The sequence below is a fragment of the Lithobates pipiens genome, unplaced genomic scaffold (genome assembly GCF_037356315.1).
Source record: "Lithobates pipiens isolate NorthernLeopardFrog02 unplaced genomic scaffold, aLitPip1_a1.2 Scaffold_16, whole genome shotgun sequence".
Lineage (NCBI taxonomy): Eukaryota > Metazoa > Chordata > Amphibia > Anura > Ranidae > Lithobates > Lithobates pipiens.
The window spans coordinates 221,152,955-221,174,200 of NW_027507748.1; the positions used below are offsets into that span (position 1 = coordinate 221,152,955).

General features: G+C 42.0%; 1 protein-coding gene across 1 annotated transcript in view; it reads left to right on the forward strand.

The window, feature by feature from the left end:
- Positions 1–221: 221 nt before the first annotated feature.
- The window catches only part of LOC143982408 (uromodulin-like), a 121,590-nt gene continuing 100,565 nt past the window's right edge, over positions 222–21,246 (forward strand). The window contains exon 1 of the mRNA XM_077481078.1: positions 222–353. Coding sequence (XP_077337204.1) covers positions 305–353 — 49 coding nt within the window. The 5' untranslated portion in view covers positions 222–304. The remainder of the gene's footprint in view (positions 354–21,246) is intronic.

The following is a 21,246-nucleotide window of genomic DNA, read 5'->3' on the forward strand; positions in this document are numbered from 1 at the left end:
TTAAAAATGGCATGCCATCTACATTCTCTTAAACTGAAGACTGTTGTGACATTAACACCTGTCTGACGGGAAGTGGGCAGGAAATGGGCACAAAACGAGTTAAAAAGGTAAGTCAGCCTTGGCCAATTAGGACAGCCCTGGGGTTTTGTCATTATATTACTTTGTGCAATTTACGATCATTCGTCCTAATTTACCATTTGCTCCCACCCCCTTATCTATAAAGTCAGTTGTAGGTGAAGATTTCTGAATTTTTTGGTCTGATAAGGTATTCAGCTCATATACAGGATCAGATATACCAGCACAAATGAAGCTACTCTTTTTCATTGCATTGGCTGTTCTTGTCGACTATGCAGGTAAGTTACTGTAGATTGCAGTTAATAAGTCAATACTAAATACTTCCTAAACTACTACTGTATCTTTGAATATCACAGCTTGATCTTCAGTATTTGTACAGATAATTTAGTTACAGTATATTCATACAGAATCATTTTAATATTTAATATAAACTTATTCCAGCTTTGCTGAACAAGAAGAATGTATTGAATTTCACCCTATTAAAGCACCACTAAAGCTATAGAACCTAGTTCTAACTGGCATTCTTCCTGTGCCTATGATTCAATTCAGTAGTTACAGCAGAGGGTTTCTTCATTATGTAACTTGGATGCAAGAACTGGATGCATCCTAAAAAATGTAATGTGAAAATGGCTTAGCGTAGTTTAATATGTAATAAAGTGCCTAAACCTTAATCAATTGTCTTTGCACAACCAAAGTTCTGAACTTCCCAAACCTGTCCTAGAAGTTTCATTGATTTTGGTCTCCCACAAAAAAAAATGAGCGACATTAAGCTAGAAGATTATCTATGTCAACATATTATGAAAATGTCAGCTCATTTGGTAAATCATACCAAAAGTTAGTCACATTAAGAAAAAAAATTACAATCCTAAAACATTTAGGTGAAAAGCTTAACGTAAAAAGTTTTTAATGTACCATAATGCGCCTAAACCTCAATCAATTGTCTTGAAACTTTGCACAACCCAAGTTCTCAAATTCTAAATTCCATCCTAGAAGTTTCATGGATTTGGTCTCCCACGAGGCATACTAGAGACATTAAGCTTGTTTTTTGGCTAAACGTACAAAAAAGCTTAGATGTTAACCAATTCCCCCAAACTTTACACAATACAAGACTCTGTCCATACCAACATATTCATGTTGTAAATCATACCAAACGTTATTCACATTAAGCTATATTTTGCAATCCTAAAACATTTAATGTGAACAGCCTAATGTGCCTAAACCTCAATTGCTTTGAAACTGTTCGCAACTTCCCAAACCTATCCTAGAAGTTTCATGGATTTTGGTCTCTCACAAGATACCGTTTTGTGTATAAAAAAAAAAAATATTCCATGAGCTCAACATGCCTCTCAGCAAAAAGCTGGGTTGGGATGTCTATCTTCCTAAAAATTAATTAAATTAAATTAAAGTAATTTGTGGGGGGTAAGCAATTGACGCCCTTTGAAATACTGAAGGTGGTGATTGTTTTTTGGCACCCATATGCAGCTAGGCTCCCAAAAAGTCTCATACATGTGGTATCCCCGTACTCAGGAGAAGCAGCAGAATGTATTTTGGGGTGTAATTTCACAGATACCCATGGCATGTGTGAGCAATATATCATTTAACTGACAACTTTGTGTAAAAAGAATGTATTTTTTTGTGTCATTTTTCAAACACTTGTGACAAAAAAAAATTCAATTGGCTCATCATGCCTCTCAGCAAATTCTTTGCAATGTCTACTTTACAAAAATTGGTTATTTGGGGGTGTTTTGTACTGCCTTGACATTTTTTAACCTCAAAAATTGATATAGGCAGTCAGAAAGTAAAAGCTGTGTAAATTCCAGTATATACCTTGTAGAAGCTTTCATTTTTGGCACAAATCAATATACACTTACTGGGATATTTTTTTTTTTTTTACCAAAGACATGCAGCATAATATATTTTGGCCTAAACGTATGACAAAATTTGAGTTCATTGGATTTTTTTTATAATAAAAAGTAGAAAATATTGTTTTTTGTCTTTCAAAATTTTGGGCCTTTTTTCGTTTTTTTATCACAAAAAAAAATCCCAAATGGCAATCAAATACCACCAAAGAAAGCTCTATTGGTGGGAAAAAAAGGACAAATGTTGTTTGGGTACAGCATTGCATGACCATGCAATTACCAGTTAAATTAGTGCAGTGCCAAATTGCAAAAACTACTCTGGTCAGGAAGGGGGTAAAACCTTCTGGAGGTCAAGTGGTTAATGTAAAAAAAAAAAAAGCTTAATGTACAATAACGTGCCTAAACCTCAATCAATTACCATGAAACTTTGCACAGCCTATGTTTTCAACTTATGCGTGTAATGAAGGTTGCGCTAACTTTTGTTTGCTGCAATGGTGTCTTATTTCAAAGGGCAAATAAAATATACCGATATGATTACCAGCTAAACCACCACTTTTGCAGGTGACAAAATCAAAAAAAGAAAAAAACAATATATATATATAGATATGTCTGTGGTGGCACCACTACAGTTTGTGCCTGTTAACCAGACCCCTGACTCCTGCACCGGTGTCACCAAACACAACCTATTCTTGTTAAAACTACAAACAACTAAAGCATTCCAACCCCAATAATCATATTGGAATTTATATGCAAAACCTGTGAAAAAAACATCCACAATAAATAAATAATTTCAATAGTGTGAAAAAAAACACTTGCTGCTTACTCTAAAACAAACAGTATATGCCACAATAGGTTCCAATGTGTCATCAATATTAGAAGTGTTTAAAATATCTCCTGCAAGAAAAATTACAAGTGCTTAAATATCTCCTGTGGGAAAAAAATGCTGCGTGCATATAATACATAAATCTAAACAGTCTCTTCAGTGCTTAGGATTTTCCTGATAATGCTTCTATCTCCACCCAAAGTGTCAGCTAGGGACAAAGACCAAGTGCTTCACCACCACCGGAAAGATTGGCCACTCACCAGACCTAGTCTGTGTTATCGCCTTTGGTTCATTTAAGGATAACCATTCCTTCACTGGTCACATCAATGGTTTCTCCCCAAGGAAAGTACTAATATGGCTCAAAAAGACATGCAAAGGACCATCATAGTGTAGCAAGCAAATGCAAATTTATTTAAAATAACGTTTAAAATCAATCAGATGTGCACTCACATGGACCAGTGCCCCAGCCGGCACTAAGCTTATCTGAACCCCGCGATTTGGAAGAGAGATTTGTGCATCCATGGGACACCACTGAAGGCTGTGAACGGAGGGTGAGGTAGAATTTGCTTCCCACATCCACATATATTGCTGGATAAGCTTAGTGCTGGTCTCCCTGAGCCCCAACTGAGCTCCGTAATCCAGGTCAGCGCTTCTAGTTTGCCTTCTTCCCAGACCCCCAAACCACATCCCTCCCCTGCTCTCACTGGCTGGAGGCGAGAAGTCTGAGTTAATTAGCAGCCCGGGAAAGGAGCTTTTGTAACCCAGGTAAGAGACACGCTGCTGTGCAGGAGAGTTCTCTCAGGTGGGCACAGATTAGAACAGGCACACTGACACTGCGTCTGGCCTGCCAGCACAGACACCACACAGACAGTCAGAAAAAGTTTTACAATGTAAAAGATCCTAACATCTCCTGAGGGGCCCCCTCCCCCCACCAACCTGAAATCTGGGCTCTGATGTGATGGAGGGTGCTCTGATGTGATGGAGGGGGCACTGATGTGATGGAGGGACAAATACCCGTTCTGGCTCTGTCGGCCACGTGCATCGGGTCCTCCGCCATGTAGCTGGCACGCACGCCTCCGGCGGCTCTTAAAGGGGACATCGTACCCATACTTTGTTTTGCGGGAACATGCCACTTGCCGATCAGCATGAGCCAGTTGGCAAGTGGTTAATATGGACATGGGAAAAGAAAGAAAAACACAGTTATCTTCTAAGACATATTCATTCAAATTAATGCTTATCTTGTAATTCTGAGTAGTAAGGACCTTTGTTTAGAATTGCTATATATTTACTGCAGCATAATAATGAGACCCTTTCCCATTACCACATTTAACAATTTGAATGGTTACCCCCTTCAGCCAGGCTGTCTGATTTTGATCACCCCTATCTTTCTTCATCCATTTTCATATGCTTGCAAATCGCTCTGCCATACCTTCTGCTGGTTACCACTGTGTGTGTATGACCCTTCAAGTCTCCATTGGGGATCATGTTGCCATCACAACTCACTCATTTTACTGGAATTTGTGTCCAGTTATCCAAACCCTAATGGGCTAAAACCTTGGCTGGTGCCACACATTTGTGCACGTAGGTCCTTTGCTACCGATTGTAGCCGCTTTAGCAGGCTGAGGAAGAGGTCATACCTTTAGCAGGCTGAGGAAGATGTCCCGGAACAGAGTAGGCAGTGTCAACTAAGCAGAAAAAACAACATGATTTCAGAATACAGATAAGTGTGATGTCACCAGTTATTTGTGGGTTCTAGAAACATTAAACTAAATTACTCTTACGTACCGTTGTACTCTGCTATACCTGTTATTTTCCAATCACTATGAGTCTCAAGCCCCAGTATATCTATATGATATTCAAGCAATGCCCTTTGAAATTGAACAATGACCAAATATGATGACTGCCACATATATTAGCACTGTAGAGAGGACTGTGTGTAACATTTACAAAGTAAATCATATAACTATTACTAAAACCTTGTGTTACTGTTACTGTTGTCATGGTTGGTAATAATTGAATGACATAGGGGAGCATCAATAAATTTATATAAAAACAATTATTCAATGTTGAAAGGGAAAAAAAACTGTTGGAAATGGGCCCAAACACAAAATGCTACAGGGAAGCTTCAATATTCTATATAAAAAAAAAAATCATTTTTAAATGTTCTCCATGTAATGTTCCCCATACATTTTTTTTTCTCACCATAGCAAAACCACACAACTTATGAAAGTTGAAAAAGAGTAGAAAAAAAGGGTACAGATTTAATGCTTCCTCAACATGACAGTTGCCCTACACGTTTCTCTTTAAGTCGTTAAAGAGCATTGAATCTGTATATAGCTTCCAAAACAACATGTAAACTGCTTAAAAACATTGCAGCTATACAAAAGGCACTCCCCTCTCCTGAAGGGATTAATATATAATCCCCTTTTAAGACAAAATTTGCAAGTCAGGCAGGCAACAAAAAAAATAAATGAAGTAGAGAGAAGAACATAAACTCTGGTTTATGAAAGATAATGCAATTACTCCAATTCAGAGGCTTTTCCTTAAAACAAGCATAAAAAACTGCATTATCCACTGTCTTTACTAAAATGCAAAACCCATAAACCATGAATAACACCTCACTCTACCTCTCTGAGAGGTTTCTAATGGACTAAAGTTGTAGTGGATGCTTGGAACAGACTTCCAGCCGAGGTAATGAGTCCATCAACAGTAAGTACATTCAAAAATGTAAAGACGCAGACTAGGTGGGTTTCTGAGTACCTGAAGTCTAGAACAGCATGTAAACATATTATAACCTTCACACACATTAACAGGACATAGGCCAATTTGAAGGGAAAAACTAAACACAAAACATACTGAATACATGAGATGCAATAAGATGCACAATAATGTATTCAAATTTACTTGCCCAGTGTCAGAGTGAATGAAAACTTCACTCTCAGCCCCAGGAAGGGAAAAAAAACAAACACAAAATCCCTACTTCTGAAAGTTGTAATGATTGAGATCTCATCTGTGCACAGGTTTGTTATATGATATAAAATTTAAACTTTCTAGTACCAGTACTGAGTTAATTACAAATGGAAAATACATAAATAAATGCACACGCATCTTGCTGTCTGTGGTGCAGTGCACTGCACACCGCTGCTGCCGTTCTCTTGCTGGGGGATTTCTTAAATGAGTGTTATCTCATCTCATCAGACTACCCCTGACCCAAATTTGGTAGCATCACGATCCAACTTCCCCACCGGCTGTCCTATTTGGATCTGACTTCCATCGGGAATCAGCCCCAGTCTGAGTGTCCTATAATGGGTGATCATGGTGTTGGGGGTGCAGTAGAGCGTCCAATATTTTAGAAGACCAGATGAAATCACTGTAGATGCAGTTAGATGCAGAGCCCTGATGAAGCATTTTGCGAAACATGTTGGCTAATCCTGCATTTCTATGCATCTGATTTTCAAGCATCCATCTATGATATCAAATGTGCATTATGGATGTATTTTAGATATTATTAATACATTTATATCTTTTTATTGACTTGTTGTTCTTGGTGCTTACCTTATTAACAAACATTGTATCTCAATCTAAACATCCCATTTCTTTTGAAAGAGCTATGCCTCTTTCTTTACTTTTCTACATAAATAAATGCATTTGTGTTAAAGTGGCTGTAAACCCTTACAAACCACTTTGACCTACAGGTAAGCCCAGATTAAGGCTTACCTGTAGGTCCAAGAAATATCTTCCGAATCTATACGGTTTAGGAGATATTTGCCTGAAGACGGGCACCGCTGTCTATTGCGCATGCGCCGTATACAGCAACGCGCAGGCGCACTGAGCATGGCATCGTCGGTGACGAAGATGCCGCGCAATGCCGCGTGTCTCTGCTCCCGCGCGCATGCGCGGGAGTGACGTCATCGCTGCTCCGGCGAATCACATCGCCGGAGCAGCGAGACCCACAGAGACCCATCAAGAAGATGGACGATCGGAACTACAGGGGTGTCAGGATAGTGTCGGAACTATTATGTGTCAGGTAAGTGACACATAATGGGCTACTATGCGATGCATAGTAGTCCATTATGCTTTGTCTTTGCAGGGAATGAAAGAGGAAGTAAACTCATCAGGGTTTACTTCCTCTTTAATGTGATCACATTTCTTATTGATGGCCATCAAACAATGGTGTGTTCATACTCCTAGAAAACAGAATTATTTGTTTACACATATGTACAATTTATACATATCCATTGCATCAGACAGACACACGCATTAACTGAAATCCTTAATTGAATCAAATAAGTTATAGATAGAGAAAGCTTATGCCATTCCCAAGTGGATAACTACGCGTTTCTTGCAAACGAGAAAAGGAAAAGATGAGAAGAGAAAAAAATAGAAAACCTAATGGTAGTTTACCTATGTCATTGCTAGTCTGTTCTTTTACCAGATCTAACTTCTCTGAAAGAAAATAAAAAAAACAATTAAACAGGAGTACCTAGCTTATTATAATTTACCTTTGTAATGCACGTGTGCCTCTATATGCATACAAATGCTTTATAAGCAACTACATGAAGCACCTTCTAGTGGCAAAATAAAAATGTAGTTTTTTCCTTTGGTTAGAGTAGGTACATTTTTGCAGGCTTGGCTGGCAGCCAAGCCTGTCTGAGTTTTGTCCTGGGTTGGGCAGAAATCTAGGGAACGCTGGATGACTCACAGGCAGCATCACTGAGACCTCTCCCCTACTTCTCAAACATTCTGGTGCTTTCTAGAAGAATGGGAGGGGAGGTAAGGTGCAGCTGTCTGGTTGGGGAGAAGGGCGCCTAAAGGAAAGTCTGAGCTAGCTGCACACCCCGTGAGAAATATAGAAAAAATCAAATGAATACCCCATGGGTTTTTTTTAGCAGCAATGAGAAAACAAACGATTGTAAAAATGAATTTGTTTTATTATCCAAAACACTGGTCATACAATAATTGTGTGCACAAGAATTTAAAATATGAGCTCTGACGTACAATATGCGGAAAGTCTTGCTGGGTGAAAGGTACAAACACGGTTTAGACATTCGTTTTTGAAAAAGATAACGATACAGTATTCAAATATATATCTATAACCAATAATTCATGTGACCATCTAGAATACTTAATTCCCCAATGCATGTCAACCTTGGATAATTACACGGCCTTCTTCAGGGGGGTTTATTTTCCACATTTCTGCAGGTATATCAAGATGACAAATATTTAGCATTATATCAATATTATATTTCCTTATGCTTTGGCAAATGATATTTACCCTTTTTCACTGGAAAACCCTTTCCACATGAACCAGAGACTTTTCTTAAAAGCCAGAGACTTCCTCCCTGAAGGTAGTCCTAGGAATCACTGTATTTTGTCCACACCACACCTTCCCACCTAGGTAGGGATGAGGGGACCGGTCCTGGGGCCCACAAGCTTACAAGAGGATACAGTATTTGGGGGCCAACCCAAAGCAGAGGGAATGCTCCCTATCAGGGGAGCAACGGCACCTGAAAATGATAATCAGCATAATCAATTTATCTATTAACCACTTTACGACCGGCACACGATGATGTACGTCCATTTTTTGAAGAGGGATATCTCGGTAAAGGCAGCAGCTGCAGCTCCGCGACGGATTCGCCGTGAAATCAACGTTATCAGTGGCCCCTCTCCCGCCGCTGTCCCGCGCCCTCCGCCGCTTACCGGAGCTTTTGGTAGCGGCGGAGGCAATTGGGTCTTTTTCTCTGCTGGGTATGGAGACGAGTGAGGCTAAGATGGCCCCCACTCGTCTCTATACCATAGGAGGGCGTCAAAACGTCACTTCCGCACATACCTCTTAAAGGAACATTTTTTCAATGTCATTTTTTCAAATTACATTTTTTTTATTGCATTTAAGTCCAAATATGAGATCTGAGGACTTTTTTACCTCAGATCTCATATTTAAGAGGACCTGTCATGCTTTTTTCTATTACAAGGGATGTTTACATTCCTTGTAATAGGAATAAAAGTGATCAATTTTTTAAAAAAACTGTGTAAAAATAAATAAAATCAAGTAAAATAAATAAGATTTTTTTTTTTAAAACACCCCGTCCCCGAGCTTGTGTGCAGAAGCGAACGCATACATGAGTAGCGCCTGCATATGAAAACGGTAGTCAAACCACATATGTGAGGTATCACCACGATCGGCAGAGCAAGAGCAATAATTCTAGCCATAGACCTCCTCTGTAACGCAAAACATGCAACCTGTAGAATTTTTTAAATGTCGCTTATGGAGATTTTTGAGGGTAAAAGTTTGACGCCATTCTACGAGCGGGCGCAATTTTGAAGTATGACATGTTGGGTATCAATTTACCCTGCGTAACATTATCTTTTACAATTTAAAATTGGGCTGATTTTACTCTTTTCTTTTTATTCAAAAAAGTGAATTTTTTCCCAAAAAATGCGCTTGTAAGACCACTGCGCAAATACGGTGTAAAAAAAGTATTGCAATGAACGCCATTTTATTCTCCAGGGTGTTAGAAAAAAAACAATATATAATGTTTGGGGGCTAAAGTAATTTTCTAGCAAAAAAACTGTTTTAAACCTGTAAACACCTCTGAGTCTGAAAAAGAGGCTCGGTCCTTAAGTGGTTAATGTAAGACATTTGCACTATAAGTTTCAGGGAAGGACGGATTCATTTTTAGCGGTAAAAAAAGGGGGAATAAAGCACGAGACATAAAATCTTATCATGCATTTTAATGTTATTTAACCACTTGCTTACTGGGCACTTAAACACCCTTCCTGCCCAGACCAATTTTCAGCTTTTGGTGCTCTCACATTTTGAATGACAATTACTCAGTCATGCAACACTGTACCCAAATGAATTTTGTGTCCTTTTTTTTCCCACAAATAGAGCTTTCTTTTGGTGGTATTTGATCACCTCTGGGGTTTTTATTTTTTGCGCTATAAATGAAAAAAACCCAAAAATTTTGAAAAAAAACGCATTTTTCTTTGTTTCTGTGATAAAATTTTGCAAATTATAATTTTTTTTCATAAATTTTGGCCACAATTTATACTGCTACATATCTTTGGTAAAAATAACCCAAATTTGTGGATATTATTTGGTCTTTGTGAAAGTTAGAGAGTCTACAAGCTGTGGTGAGAATCATAAAAAATTTATCACATCTGATGTACTGGTGGCCTATCTCATTTCTTGCGACCAGAACAAGTCAGGAAAGTACAAATACCCCCCAAATGACCCCTTTTTTGAAAGTAGACATTCCAAGGTATTTACTAAGATGCATGGTGAGGTTTTTGATGTTGTCATCTTTTTCCCACAATTCTTTGCAAAATGAAGGTTATTTCTCTCACATGGCATGTGTATACCACAAATGACACCCCAAAATACGTTCTGCTACTCCTTCTGAGTATTACGATACCAAATGTGTGAGACTTTCACACAGCCTGGCCACATACAGAGGCCCAATATTGAAATAGCACCATCAGGCGTTATAGGAGCATAAATTACACATCTTATTTCTCAACCACCTATTACAGTTTTGAAGGCCCTGGAGCACCAGGACAATGGAAATGCCCACAAAGTGACCCCATTTTGGAAAGCTAACACCCTAATGTATAATCTATGAGGCATAATGAGTCGTTTGAATGGTTCATTTTTTTCCCAGAAGTTTTGGGAAAATGTGGAAAAAAAATGAAAACGCATTTTTTTTACGCAAAGTTGTCAATTTATAAGATATTTCCAACACATAGCATGTACATAGCAAAAATGACACCCCAAAATACGTTTTACTACTCCTCCTGAGTATAACGATACCAAATGTGTGAGACTTTTACACAACCTGGCCACATACAGAGGCCCAATATTGAAATAGCACCATCAGGCGTTCTAGGAGCATAAATTACACATCTTATTTCTCAACCACCTATTACACTTTTGAAGGCCCTGGAGCACCAGGACAATGGAAATGCCCACAAAGTGACCCCATTTTGGAAAGCTAACACCCCAACATATAATCTATGAGGCATATTGAGTCGTTTGAATGGTTCATTTTTTTTCCAGAAGTTTTGGGAAAATGTGGAAAAAAAATGAAAACGCATTTTTTTTACGCAAAGTTATCCATTTATAAGATATTTCCAACACATAGCATTTACATAGCAAAAATGACACCCCAAAATACGTTCTACTACTCCTCCTGAGTATAACGATACCAAATGTGTGAGACTTTTACACAGCTTGGCCACATACAGAGGCCCAACATGCAAGGAACACCATCAGGTGTTCCAGGGACAGATAGCATGCACATACCAAGAATTACACCCCAAAATACATTCTGCCGAGAAAAGAGTAAACAAAAGATTACCTGTGGTTTTAGCAGCGCAGTTGTCCACAGGGTGATAGCACTGGTCCAGGCAGCAGACAGGGACTTGGTCAGCAAAAGTGAACACAATTTTCCAGGCAACAGGCAGGTATACTGTCCATAGTCAATATTGGCAGCAGGCAGGGATACTGTCCATATACAGTCCAAGGTCAGTGCAGGCAGAGATCGTCAGCATTGCCAAAATATTGGTCCTGGTAGTAGGCAGGAACATGGTCCATCCATGTGGTGTGGTCAGTTCATGCGACAGGCAGAGGCATGATGGTATAGGTCCTACAGGCAGCAGGCAGAAGTAGGGCCTTGTTCAGGACAGAATGGGGATAACAGTCCAGGGTCAGTTCCAGATCAGGCAGAGGCATAAACAGAATCAGTAGGCAGAAGCGTGGTCAAATAACAAGCCAGGGTCAGTTCCAGATCAGGCAGAGGTATGTACAAAATCAGTAGGCAGAAGCGTGGTCGAATAACAAGCCAGGGTCAGTTACAGAGCAAGCAGAGGCATAAGGGGTTTAAAGGTAAATGGCAGGAAGTGAGGGTTAGGGTTACCATACTTCACTAATAATTCACTGAAGTATGGTAACAGCGGAAACAGTCACCTATGCAGAGGCCTGGTTGGGAAGGGCATTGGGCACAATGATAAGTGGTGTCTCTTCTCACTCCTCGTTTGCTGCACACCCGACATTTTTTCTGATGTCTTCGGCCTGTTGGTCTGGGAGGGATTTTGGCAGGAAAGTGGCGTTCAGAGAGTCTGCTAATTACATCGGATCGAATGTTTTGTGGTGGGCCGTTGGGGTATATAAGGGCAGTGGTGATTTCCTCCTGGTAGCCAAGGAAGGGTATGGGTCTTTCTGTGGACTTACGATAAATGACATACGTGTTGTATATGGCCAAATTAAAGAAATAAATTGAAATTTTTTTATACCACTTGTATGTTCTTCTTGTGGCAAGATAGGGTTCGAGAATCTGGTCGTTCAAGTCGACACCCCCCATGAACATGTTGTACTCATGGATACAAGTGGGTTTTTGTATTGGGCCATCCCTCCTGGTGATCTCAACAAAAGTGTTGTTGTGGATCGAAGAAAGCATGTAGACATCCCTTCTGTCCCTCCACTTCACAGCCAAAATGTCCTCGTTCCGTAAACTCGCCGCTTCGCCTTTTCTTAGCCTTTTGTTGACGAGGCTTTGAGGAAAGCCCTTCCGGTTCATTCTTACGGTGCCACATGCTGGAGTTTGCATTCTATGGAGGTTGCGGAACAGGGGTAAACTGGTATAAAAATTGTCCACATACAGATGGTAGCCTTTCTCCAGGAGTGGGTTTATGAGTTCCCAAACAACTTTTCCACTCGATCCGATGTATTCGGGGCAATTAGGGGGATGTAGCTGGCTGTCCTTCCCTTTGTATACCATGAAGGAATATGTATACCCTGTGGCTTGGTCACACAACATACATCTTCACTCCATAGTGGGCCCTTTAGGAGGGAATAAATTGCTTTAGCCCCAGCCTGCCAGAAAATTTTATCAGGGACTCATCCACACATATGTGTTGGTCTGGGGTAAACAACTGGGGGAAAATCTGAGAAAAATTATTTATTAGTGGCCGAATTTTGTAAAGTTTATCAAAATTTGGGTCATTCCGGGGAAGGCACTGGGTATTGTCATTAAAGTGTAGGAATCTCATTATCATTAGATATCTGGTCCGGGGCATTATTGAGGAAAAGATGGGCATGTGATAGATGGGGCGGGATGACCAATATGCACGTATTTCATTTTTATTGTTTAGTCCCATACAAAATGTGAGGCCCAAAAAATTTTTAAACTCCTCCACTGTTAGGGCTCTCCACTCGTAGGGACGGGCATAAGAGGATGTTGAGTTGCTTTCAATAAATTGTTGGGCATATAGGTTGGACTGGACCACAATGGATTCAAGCAAGTCCTCTGTAAAAATTAGGTGGAAAAAGTCCATCAGGGAAAAATTTTGTGTGTCCACCTGGACTCCTGGGTTGGCAGTGAAAGGGGGAACGTTGGCTTCTCCTGAGTTAGGAGGAAGCCACAAGGGGTTCTGGAGGGAATAGGGAAGGCTGGCATGGGACCTAACCCTTTGGGGCCGAGTTGACACCCCACTGGTACGTGGCCTTTGCCGAGGTACTGTGGTGCCGGTGGATGGCACTGGGTTGCCGGTGGATGGCTCTGCGGTGCTGGTGGATGGTACCGCCTCCTCACCAGTGCGCCTTCGTCTGACGGGCGGACTATCATCTTCCTCCTCTGAGGCTGCCATGGTACCGCTGCTGAGGACAGGCTCGTAGTCCACGTCAGAGTCACAATCTGAATATGAGGAGGAATCCGAAGCGGAAACCTCCCCGTTGCATTTGTCGGCTGCAAGGATATCATATGCCTCCTCAGCTGAATACAATCTTTGTGACATTTTTATTGATCACTGACAGGCGACGCTGATGTGGCAGGTGACACTGACAGCACTGATCACAGGTGACACTGACGTGGCAGGTGGCACTGACGACACGTGGCACTGACAACACGTGGCACTGGAGGCAGATGGCACTGGAGGCAGATGGGGCTAACAGATGGGACTGACAGATGCGGCTGACAGATGTGGCTGACAGATGTGGCTGGCAGATGTGGCTGGCAGATGTGGCTGGCAGATGGCACTGGGGCTGGCACTGGCAGATGGCACTGGCTATTTGCTCTGGCTAATTGCTCTGGCAAATGGGGCTGGCAGATGGCACTGGCGCTGGCACTGGCGCTGGCAGGTGGCACTGGCAGGTGGCACTGGCAGGTGGCACTGGCACTGGCAGGTGGCACTGGCACTGGCGGCACTGGCACTGACGGCACTGGCGCTGACGGCACTGGGGCTGACGGCACTGGGGCTGACGGATGGCACTGGCGCTGGCAGGTGGCACTGGCTCTGGCAGGTGGCACTGGCACTGGCGGCACTGGCACTGGCGGCACTGGGGCTGACGGCACGGGCAGGTGGCACTGACGCTGGCAGGTGGCACTGGCGCTGGCAGGTGGCACTGGCGCTGGCGGCACTGGCACTGGCGGCACTGGGGCTGACGGCACTGGCGGCACTGGGGCTGACGGCACTGGGGCTGATGGCACTGGGGCTGGCAGGTGGCACTGGCAGGTGGCACTGGCAGGTGGCAGGTGGCACTGGCGCTGGCAGGTGGCACTGGCGCTGGCAGGTGGCACTGGCGGCACTGGCACTACTGGCAGATGGCACTACTGGCAGATGGCACTGCTGGCAGATGGCACTGGGCTGACAGATGGCACTGGGCTGACAGTTGGCACTGGCACTGGGGCTGACAGATGGCACTGGGCTCACAGATCCTCTCTCTCCTCACACGCTGTCTCTGTGTGAGGAGAGAGAGACACGGCAATGGGAGATGATCTCATTTGTTTACATTTGAGATCATCTTCTATTGGCAGCTGCGATCGCGCTGTGAGCGGCCGCTTTGATTGGCCGTTCACGGCGATCTGTATTCGCCTGTCTCCGGGAGACACGGCGGATACAAAACTTCCGCGATGCGCGCCCCCCGCATTGCGGAAGTAAACAAAAGGACGTCCAGGGACGACCGCCCGGACGAACCCGCCTGCTCTACGGCCGTCATTCGGCTATAGGGCGGGCGGGAGGAGGTTAATATCTATTTTTGATGATCTCAATTGTATGTGTTGTGTATATATATATATATATATATAAAATAAGATAAAATCAAAATGTGAACAATATACAAGAAAAGGGGGAAAAAAATAAAATATTGGTGTTAATAATAAATGTGTGTGAAAAATAATTAAATATATGCTGCTTTGAAATAAAGATCTTAATAATAAAGAGAAATAAGTAAATAAATATTGTATCCTCATAGTGATAACTTCACGTGAGTCATTGTTATAAGTGTATGTTGATATATTTAAAAAAAAATAAACAATGTATACTTGTATATGCTCATACTTAAAGGGGTTGTAAAGCTTTGTTTTTTATTTTCTAAATAGGTTCCTTTAAGCTAGTGCATTGTTGGTTCACTTAACTTTTCCTTCAATTTCCCTTCTAAACTTCTTTTTTCTTTGTCTGAATTTCTCACTTCCTGTTTCTCCTCAATAAACTTCACACTATCATCCGAGCGGTGTTCAGTCAGCCAGAACAGCTTACTGAGGAGGAACAGGAAGTGAGAAATGCAGACAAAGAAAACAAAGAAAAAAAATATTTATAAGGGAAACCGAAGGAAAAGGTAAGTGAACCAACAATGCACTAGCTTAAAGGAACCTATTTAGAAAATAAAAAACAAACCTTTACAACCCCTTTAAAACAAGCAGTGTCTAATTGTGTATATATGTTAACCAAAGCAGAAGAGATACTTTGTGTTCAAAAGATATCTATATTGCACTTAAAAATTGTAACTTATGTAATTTACCTGATACTATAGCTTGCTGTGCTGACAAACAGGACCCATAAGAAATGTAAACAACTTCTATGGTAGTTATCTGTATGGCCGCAAAAATTATATGTAAAAAAGTTAATAAAAGATGCAAGAAAGGATAAATATGGTCTCTGCTAATAGAAGCCGTCTTACCTGTCCTTTTTGTTTCTATCACACTGCACACGCCAGAGATCAGCTGATCCAACCCAACGTGTGCTCAGTATTTAAATGCTCACTTAACCACTTCAGCCCTGGGGGATTTTACCCCCTTCCTTACCAGAGCACTTTTTGCGATTTGGCACTGTGTCGATTTAACTGACAGTGGCGCAATCGTGCGACGTTGCACCTAAACAAAATTGACGTCCTTTTTTTCCCACAAATAGAGCTTTATTTTGGTGGTATTTGATCACCTCTGCGGTTTTTATTTTTTGCACTATAAACAAAAGAAGAGAGAAAATTTTGAAAAAAACACAATATTTTTTACTTTTTGCTGTAATAAATATCCCATTTAAAAAAAAAATATATATATATATATATATTTTTTCCTCAGTTTAGGCCAATACGTATTCTTCTACATATTTTTGGTAAGAAAAAAAATCGCAATAAGTGAATATTGATTGGTTTGTGCAAAAGTTATAGCATCTACAAAATAAAGGATAGATTTATGGCATTTTTTTTTTACTAGTAATGGCGGCGATCTGCGATTTTTTTCGTGACTGCAACATTATGGCGGACACTTTTGACACATTTTTGGGACCATTCACATTTACACAGCGATCGGTGCTATAAAATTGCACTCATTACTGTGTAAATGTGACAGGCAGGGAAGGAGTTAACACTAAGGGGCGCTGCAGGGGTTAATTATGTTCCCTGGGAGTGATTCTAACTGTGGGGGGGACTCACAAGGGGAGGAGACCGATCAGTGTTCCTCTGTACTGAGAACACACCATCGGTCTCCTCTCCACTGACAGGACGTGGATCTGTGTGTTTACATACACAGATCCACGGTCCTGCTGTGTTCCCAGGCAATCGCGGGTGCCCGGCGGACATCGTGGATGCCTGGCACGCGCATCAGGTCCCAAGCGATGCCACGGGTACATGCGCCCCCTAGACTGCCGGGAATGAGAGGATGTCATATGATGCCCGCCCAGGATGGGAGATCTGCGGGCGTCATATGACTATACGCCGGTGTTGAAGTGGTTAATTGTATTAATTATCCTCAGGTGCCAATAGGTGGCTCTACCCGGTGCAATCTCATGGGGGGGAGTGGCCTCCTGAGCTGCTGGGCGCGGCTCGCCTGTCACCCCCTCGGGGTTCCGGAAGACATGCTGTGTCCCGGTCTCCACTGACGCCTCCGACGCAATTGCGTGATGTCGGTGCGAATGACTTCCGCGCATGCACACAACGAGCTCACCGCTGGGTTGCAGTGGCCCTTCCACGCGTGCACGTCAGTTCTCACAGTTCGTCTGGCGCAGATCGCGGCACTGTGGGAGCTGCACAAGGGGAGACAAACACACCGTGTCCCTCTCCCCCGTACCAGGAAGCCCGCAAGAACCCAGCCAGTACCCCCAAAGTGGGAATGGACAAATAGCAAACTCCTGGAAACCTGCAAGGAAAGAAGAGAGGCAAAAAGGAGAGAATAATAATTTATAATTAAATATTTGCAAACAACATTGTTAGAAATCATTTTGTATCAAAATCTTAACATACTTGACACCACCATAATGTTTTTATGACGCTATTTCCTCATTACAGCTAAGGCAAATGGAGAATAGTATTAAGTCCAGTGAGAATTTTCTAATAGATAGATATATTATTAATTTGAAATATTTTAAATAACTAGAATATTATTGTTACCGTTGCCCATTACATGCCAGAGGGCTCAGTATCGGTGGGAGGGTATGGAGAGAAAAAGCTGAAAAATCCCATTAAGCAGCGCAAATTATACTGATAGTTTATACATTGGTAAGTCACTTTCCTAAGCCCTTGTACACACGGTCGGACATTCTGACAACCAAATCCGTTGGATTTTGTCCGACAGATTTTGTCCGAAACTGTTGCATACACACGGTCGGACAAAGTTGTCGGAAAATCCGATTGTATATAACGTGATGACATTATTTCATTATGACGGGACTACATTCAGGCTAGTAGCCAATAGCTTTAGTCTAGGAATTTGATCTGAGCATGTGTGGCACTTTGTCCGTCGGAGTAGACTACACATGATTGGAGTATGTCCGATTGGAGCATTTTGTCGGAAAATTTTACGGACAAGTTGGAAAACTTGGTCCGTCGGATACTCCGACAGAAACAGTCCGATTGAGACCACACACAGTCGGAATATCCGACAAAACGGTTCGATAGGACACAGTCCGTCGGAATCTCCGACCGTGTGTACAAGGGCTAAGAGTATTGTTCCACTTTATATATTCGCATTCTTCTAAATGTACTAACCCTTGGGACTGCTCAGGGGGAGAACTCCCTCAAATTGCAGATAGTCCAAAAAGGTATAATTTATTATTGTACTATACAAGGAAGGTAGTACTTGAATCTACATCTTCCATGTTTTTGCCTGATTTAGCAATCCATACTCACACAACGTAACTGGTTTTACCCAAACTGTAACCCTTTAGGAAAGGTACAAAGCAAACTGATTTATTTAGGCCTGGGTATATGGTGGCCTTAAGTCGATAGATCAATTTTTGTTCAATTCGTAACAATTTCTTGTTCCAATCACCGCCTCGATTGAGAATGTGTACCCTGTCTAATGCAGTGAAGGAAATTTTTGCCATTCTGTACTGATGTTGTATAACAACGTGTCTCCCGAAGAGGAGATAGATGTTCCCTATCTCTATGCTGTAGACATGTTTTCAGGTCCTACACCAGAACCTCTGCCGGGTCTTTCCTATGTAGTAGGCGCTACACTCGCAAGTCATCAGATAGATGACCCCGCAATTCTGACAATTTACACGTGTTTGGGTCTGAAGACCTCTCCATCTGGTAATCTGAATGTGTTCTCCTTCCTAATTAGCAGGCAATGGGCACAGTGTCCACACAGATATGTGCCGAAAGCTATTTTTTTTGCTTACTCGGGAATATTCGCTATTAACTAGTTTGTCTTTTAAAGATGCTGCCCTTTTAAAGGTAATTGAAGGGGCTGGGGTTACGAAAATGCTTCACCACATCATCATCTGTGAGGATGGACCAATGCTTTTTGATGATGTTATGTATTTCCTTATGTTGTGTAGAGAAACGCATGATAATGCGGGTCACTTCTGCCTTTGTGTTTTTCGTAGAATTTGTTTTAAAGAGTAAGGTATCTCTAGGCTTTCAAATAGTTTGATTGTATGCCCTGTGTAAACAGCAGCGGTTATAGCCTCGGTCAAGCAGGTGAGTTTGAAGCCTGCCTGCTTCTGTTTTAAATAATATCACATCCAAACAGTTCTGCCTCAAACTGAGGTATTGTACATATGGGATGGAATTCTTTAAAGGAAGGGGGTGGATGGAGCTGGGATGGGATGGGGGGACGAGGCTGGGATGGTATGGGGATGGATGGAGTTGGGATGGGGTCGGGGGGATGGATGGAGCTGGGATGAGATGTTTAATTTGGGGGGGGGGGGGGGGGTGGTGATTAGAGGATATGTGCTAGTGGGTGCTTTGGAAAGGGAGATTAATTGTACTGGGGGGGGGTTAAACTTCAAATCTGCCCCCCTCCTTATAGCACAAGTCATTTCTAACCCAAAACAAAGCACACTCTAGTACATACCCTCAACCCGCCTCCTCCCCTCCCTAAAATGACTCTCCTGGCAGCATAGATGTCTCCCCCTCTGCAATGCCTTGGACCCGGGCAGGTGCTGTAGTGTGCTGTCCCTTTTCCTCCTTGGCTCCTCAGCCAAGGAGGAGGCGGGTATAGTCCAGTCTCCAGTGAGTGCAGCTGGTGGTTAGAGAGATGATTGTGATGTGTGGGACAGTCAGTGTCAGACTGCGGGCACCTTTGTCTCTGCCTCACTCCCTATTTCCCCACACATCGCATGCAGCTGAGGAGATCTGGAAGGGAAGGAGGAAGCCACAGCACCGGTGCCGCCCCCCCCCCAGTGATGCCACTGCTTGCCATGGAAGTTTCCTGGACAGGAGACAGGAGGCACGGGAGCAAGAAGGACAGTGAGAGAACAGTGCCAGGCAAGTCTCCAGGAGAAACAACAACAGCCAAGAGGGCTGCTGAGGGGCACACAGTCAGGAGGACTGGGAGGCACACCTGAGAGGACTGGGATGGAGCAGTGCGGGATGGGTGCAGAGCCCGTCAGGAGGACTGTGGTGGCACTGACAGTAGAAAGAGGCAGCTGAAGCCAGGAGAGCTGGCAGGCCTGAAAAGGTGGTACTGGAAGCAGTAGCCACATGTGGGACAGCTAGCACTAAGAAATACTACCATTTTTGCTACACCATACCAGCCAAGCATTAACACCAATAAATACCAGCAGGGGGTGCCAGTATAGTACTGTTGATGATTGCCACAATAATTAAGGCAGTGCCTGATGTCAAATAAGCGCGTTGACTCCCTGCTGGTATTTATTGGTGTTAATGGTTGGCTGGTATGTATCAAATAGTTTATTATGTACAATTTTTTTGCAAGCTTTTTGTACATTTAAATTTATATTTTTCTGTACTAATTTCAATCACATTTGTACTTTTAGACTCTGTACACACAAGATAAATCATATGCCTATGAAAAAGGACGGTTGGGCCGAAACATGACAGCATTTTTCTCCAAAGATACTTAAGTCACAAGTCTACTATTGACATATGAAAAGAAAATCAGGTATCTGATAACCTGATTTTCTTTTCATAGGGGCAGTAGAGTAGAGGCAGCTCTTACCTTAATAATCAGTTTATTTAGCACCATTCCATAGCGCAATCTCACTCTTATTTCTCTTGCAAGTCTACTATTGACACCATTTCTAATTGGTTTAGCAACTTGTTTATGTATTGCCAGTATATGTTTTTTGTTATGTATCAAATACACTTTTCTGATTAATAAATTTATTGATACTACACTGTTTCACGGCTTGGTATATCTCAAATATCCCTTGGGGTACCGGCTATGCGAATCGCATAAGGCCACTTTTTTTGTATTGTTTCTTCTGGGATTGCTATACCAGCCTTATGTGGATCACCAGCCTGCACGCATTATATTGATTGGCAAGTGGACAATACACAACTTGGTCACACGGCAGGTTATGTGGTACTTGTGGCAGGTGTCGTGGCAAGTGGACAATGCACAACTTTTGGCAGGTGATGTGGCAAGTGGACAATCCACAACTTGGGGTTCGGGTTAGGCTTAGGGTTAGGCTTGAGGTTAGGGTGTCCCCTTGAAGAATAAGGCTTGGACTCAGTGATTGGAATAGAATAAATAATAATATTTTATACTTTTCTGTTCAATTGTTTTTCTAGTCTATTCTTTTCTATTCAAATCTTTTCTATTCTAATTCATTCTATAGGAAATTCGGATTTTGGAAGATGGTTAAAGATATATATATATATATATATATATATATATATATATATATAGAGAGAGAGAGAGAGAGAGAGAGATTATATATATATATATATATATATATATATATATATGTATATATATGTATATATATGTATATATAGATAAAACCATCTTCTGGAATGCTAATTTAGTATAA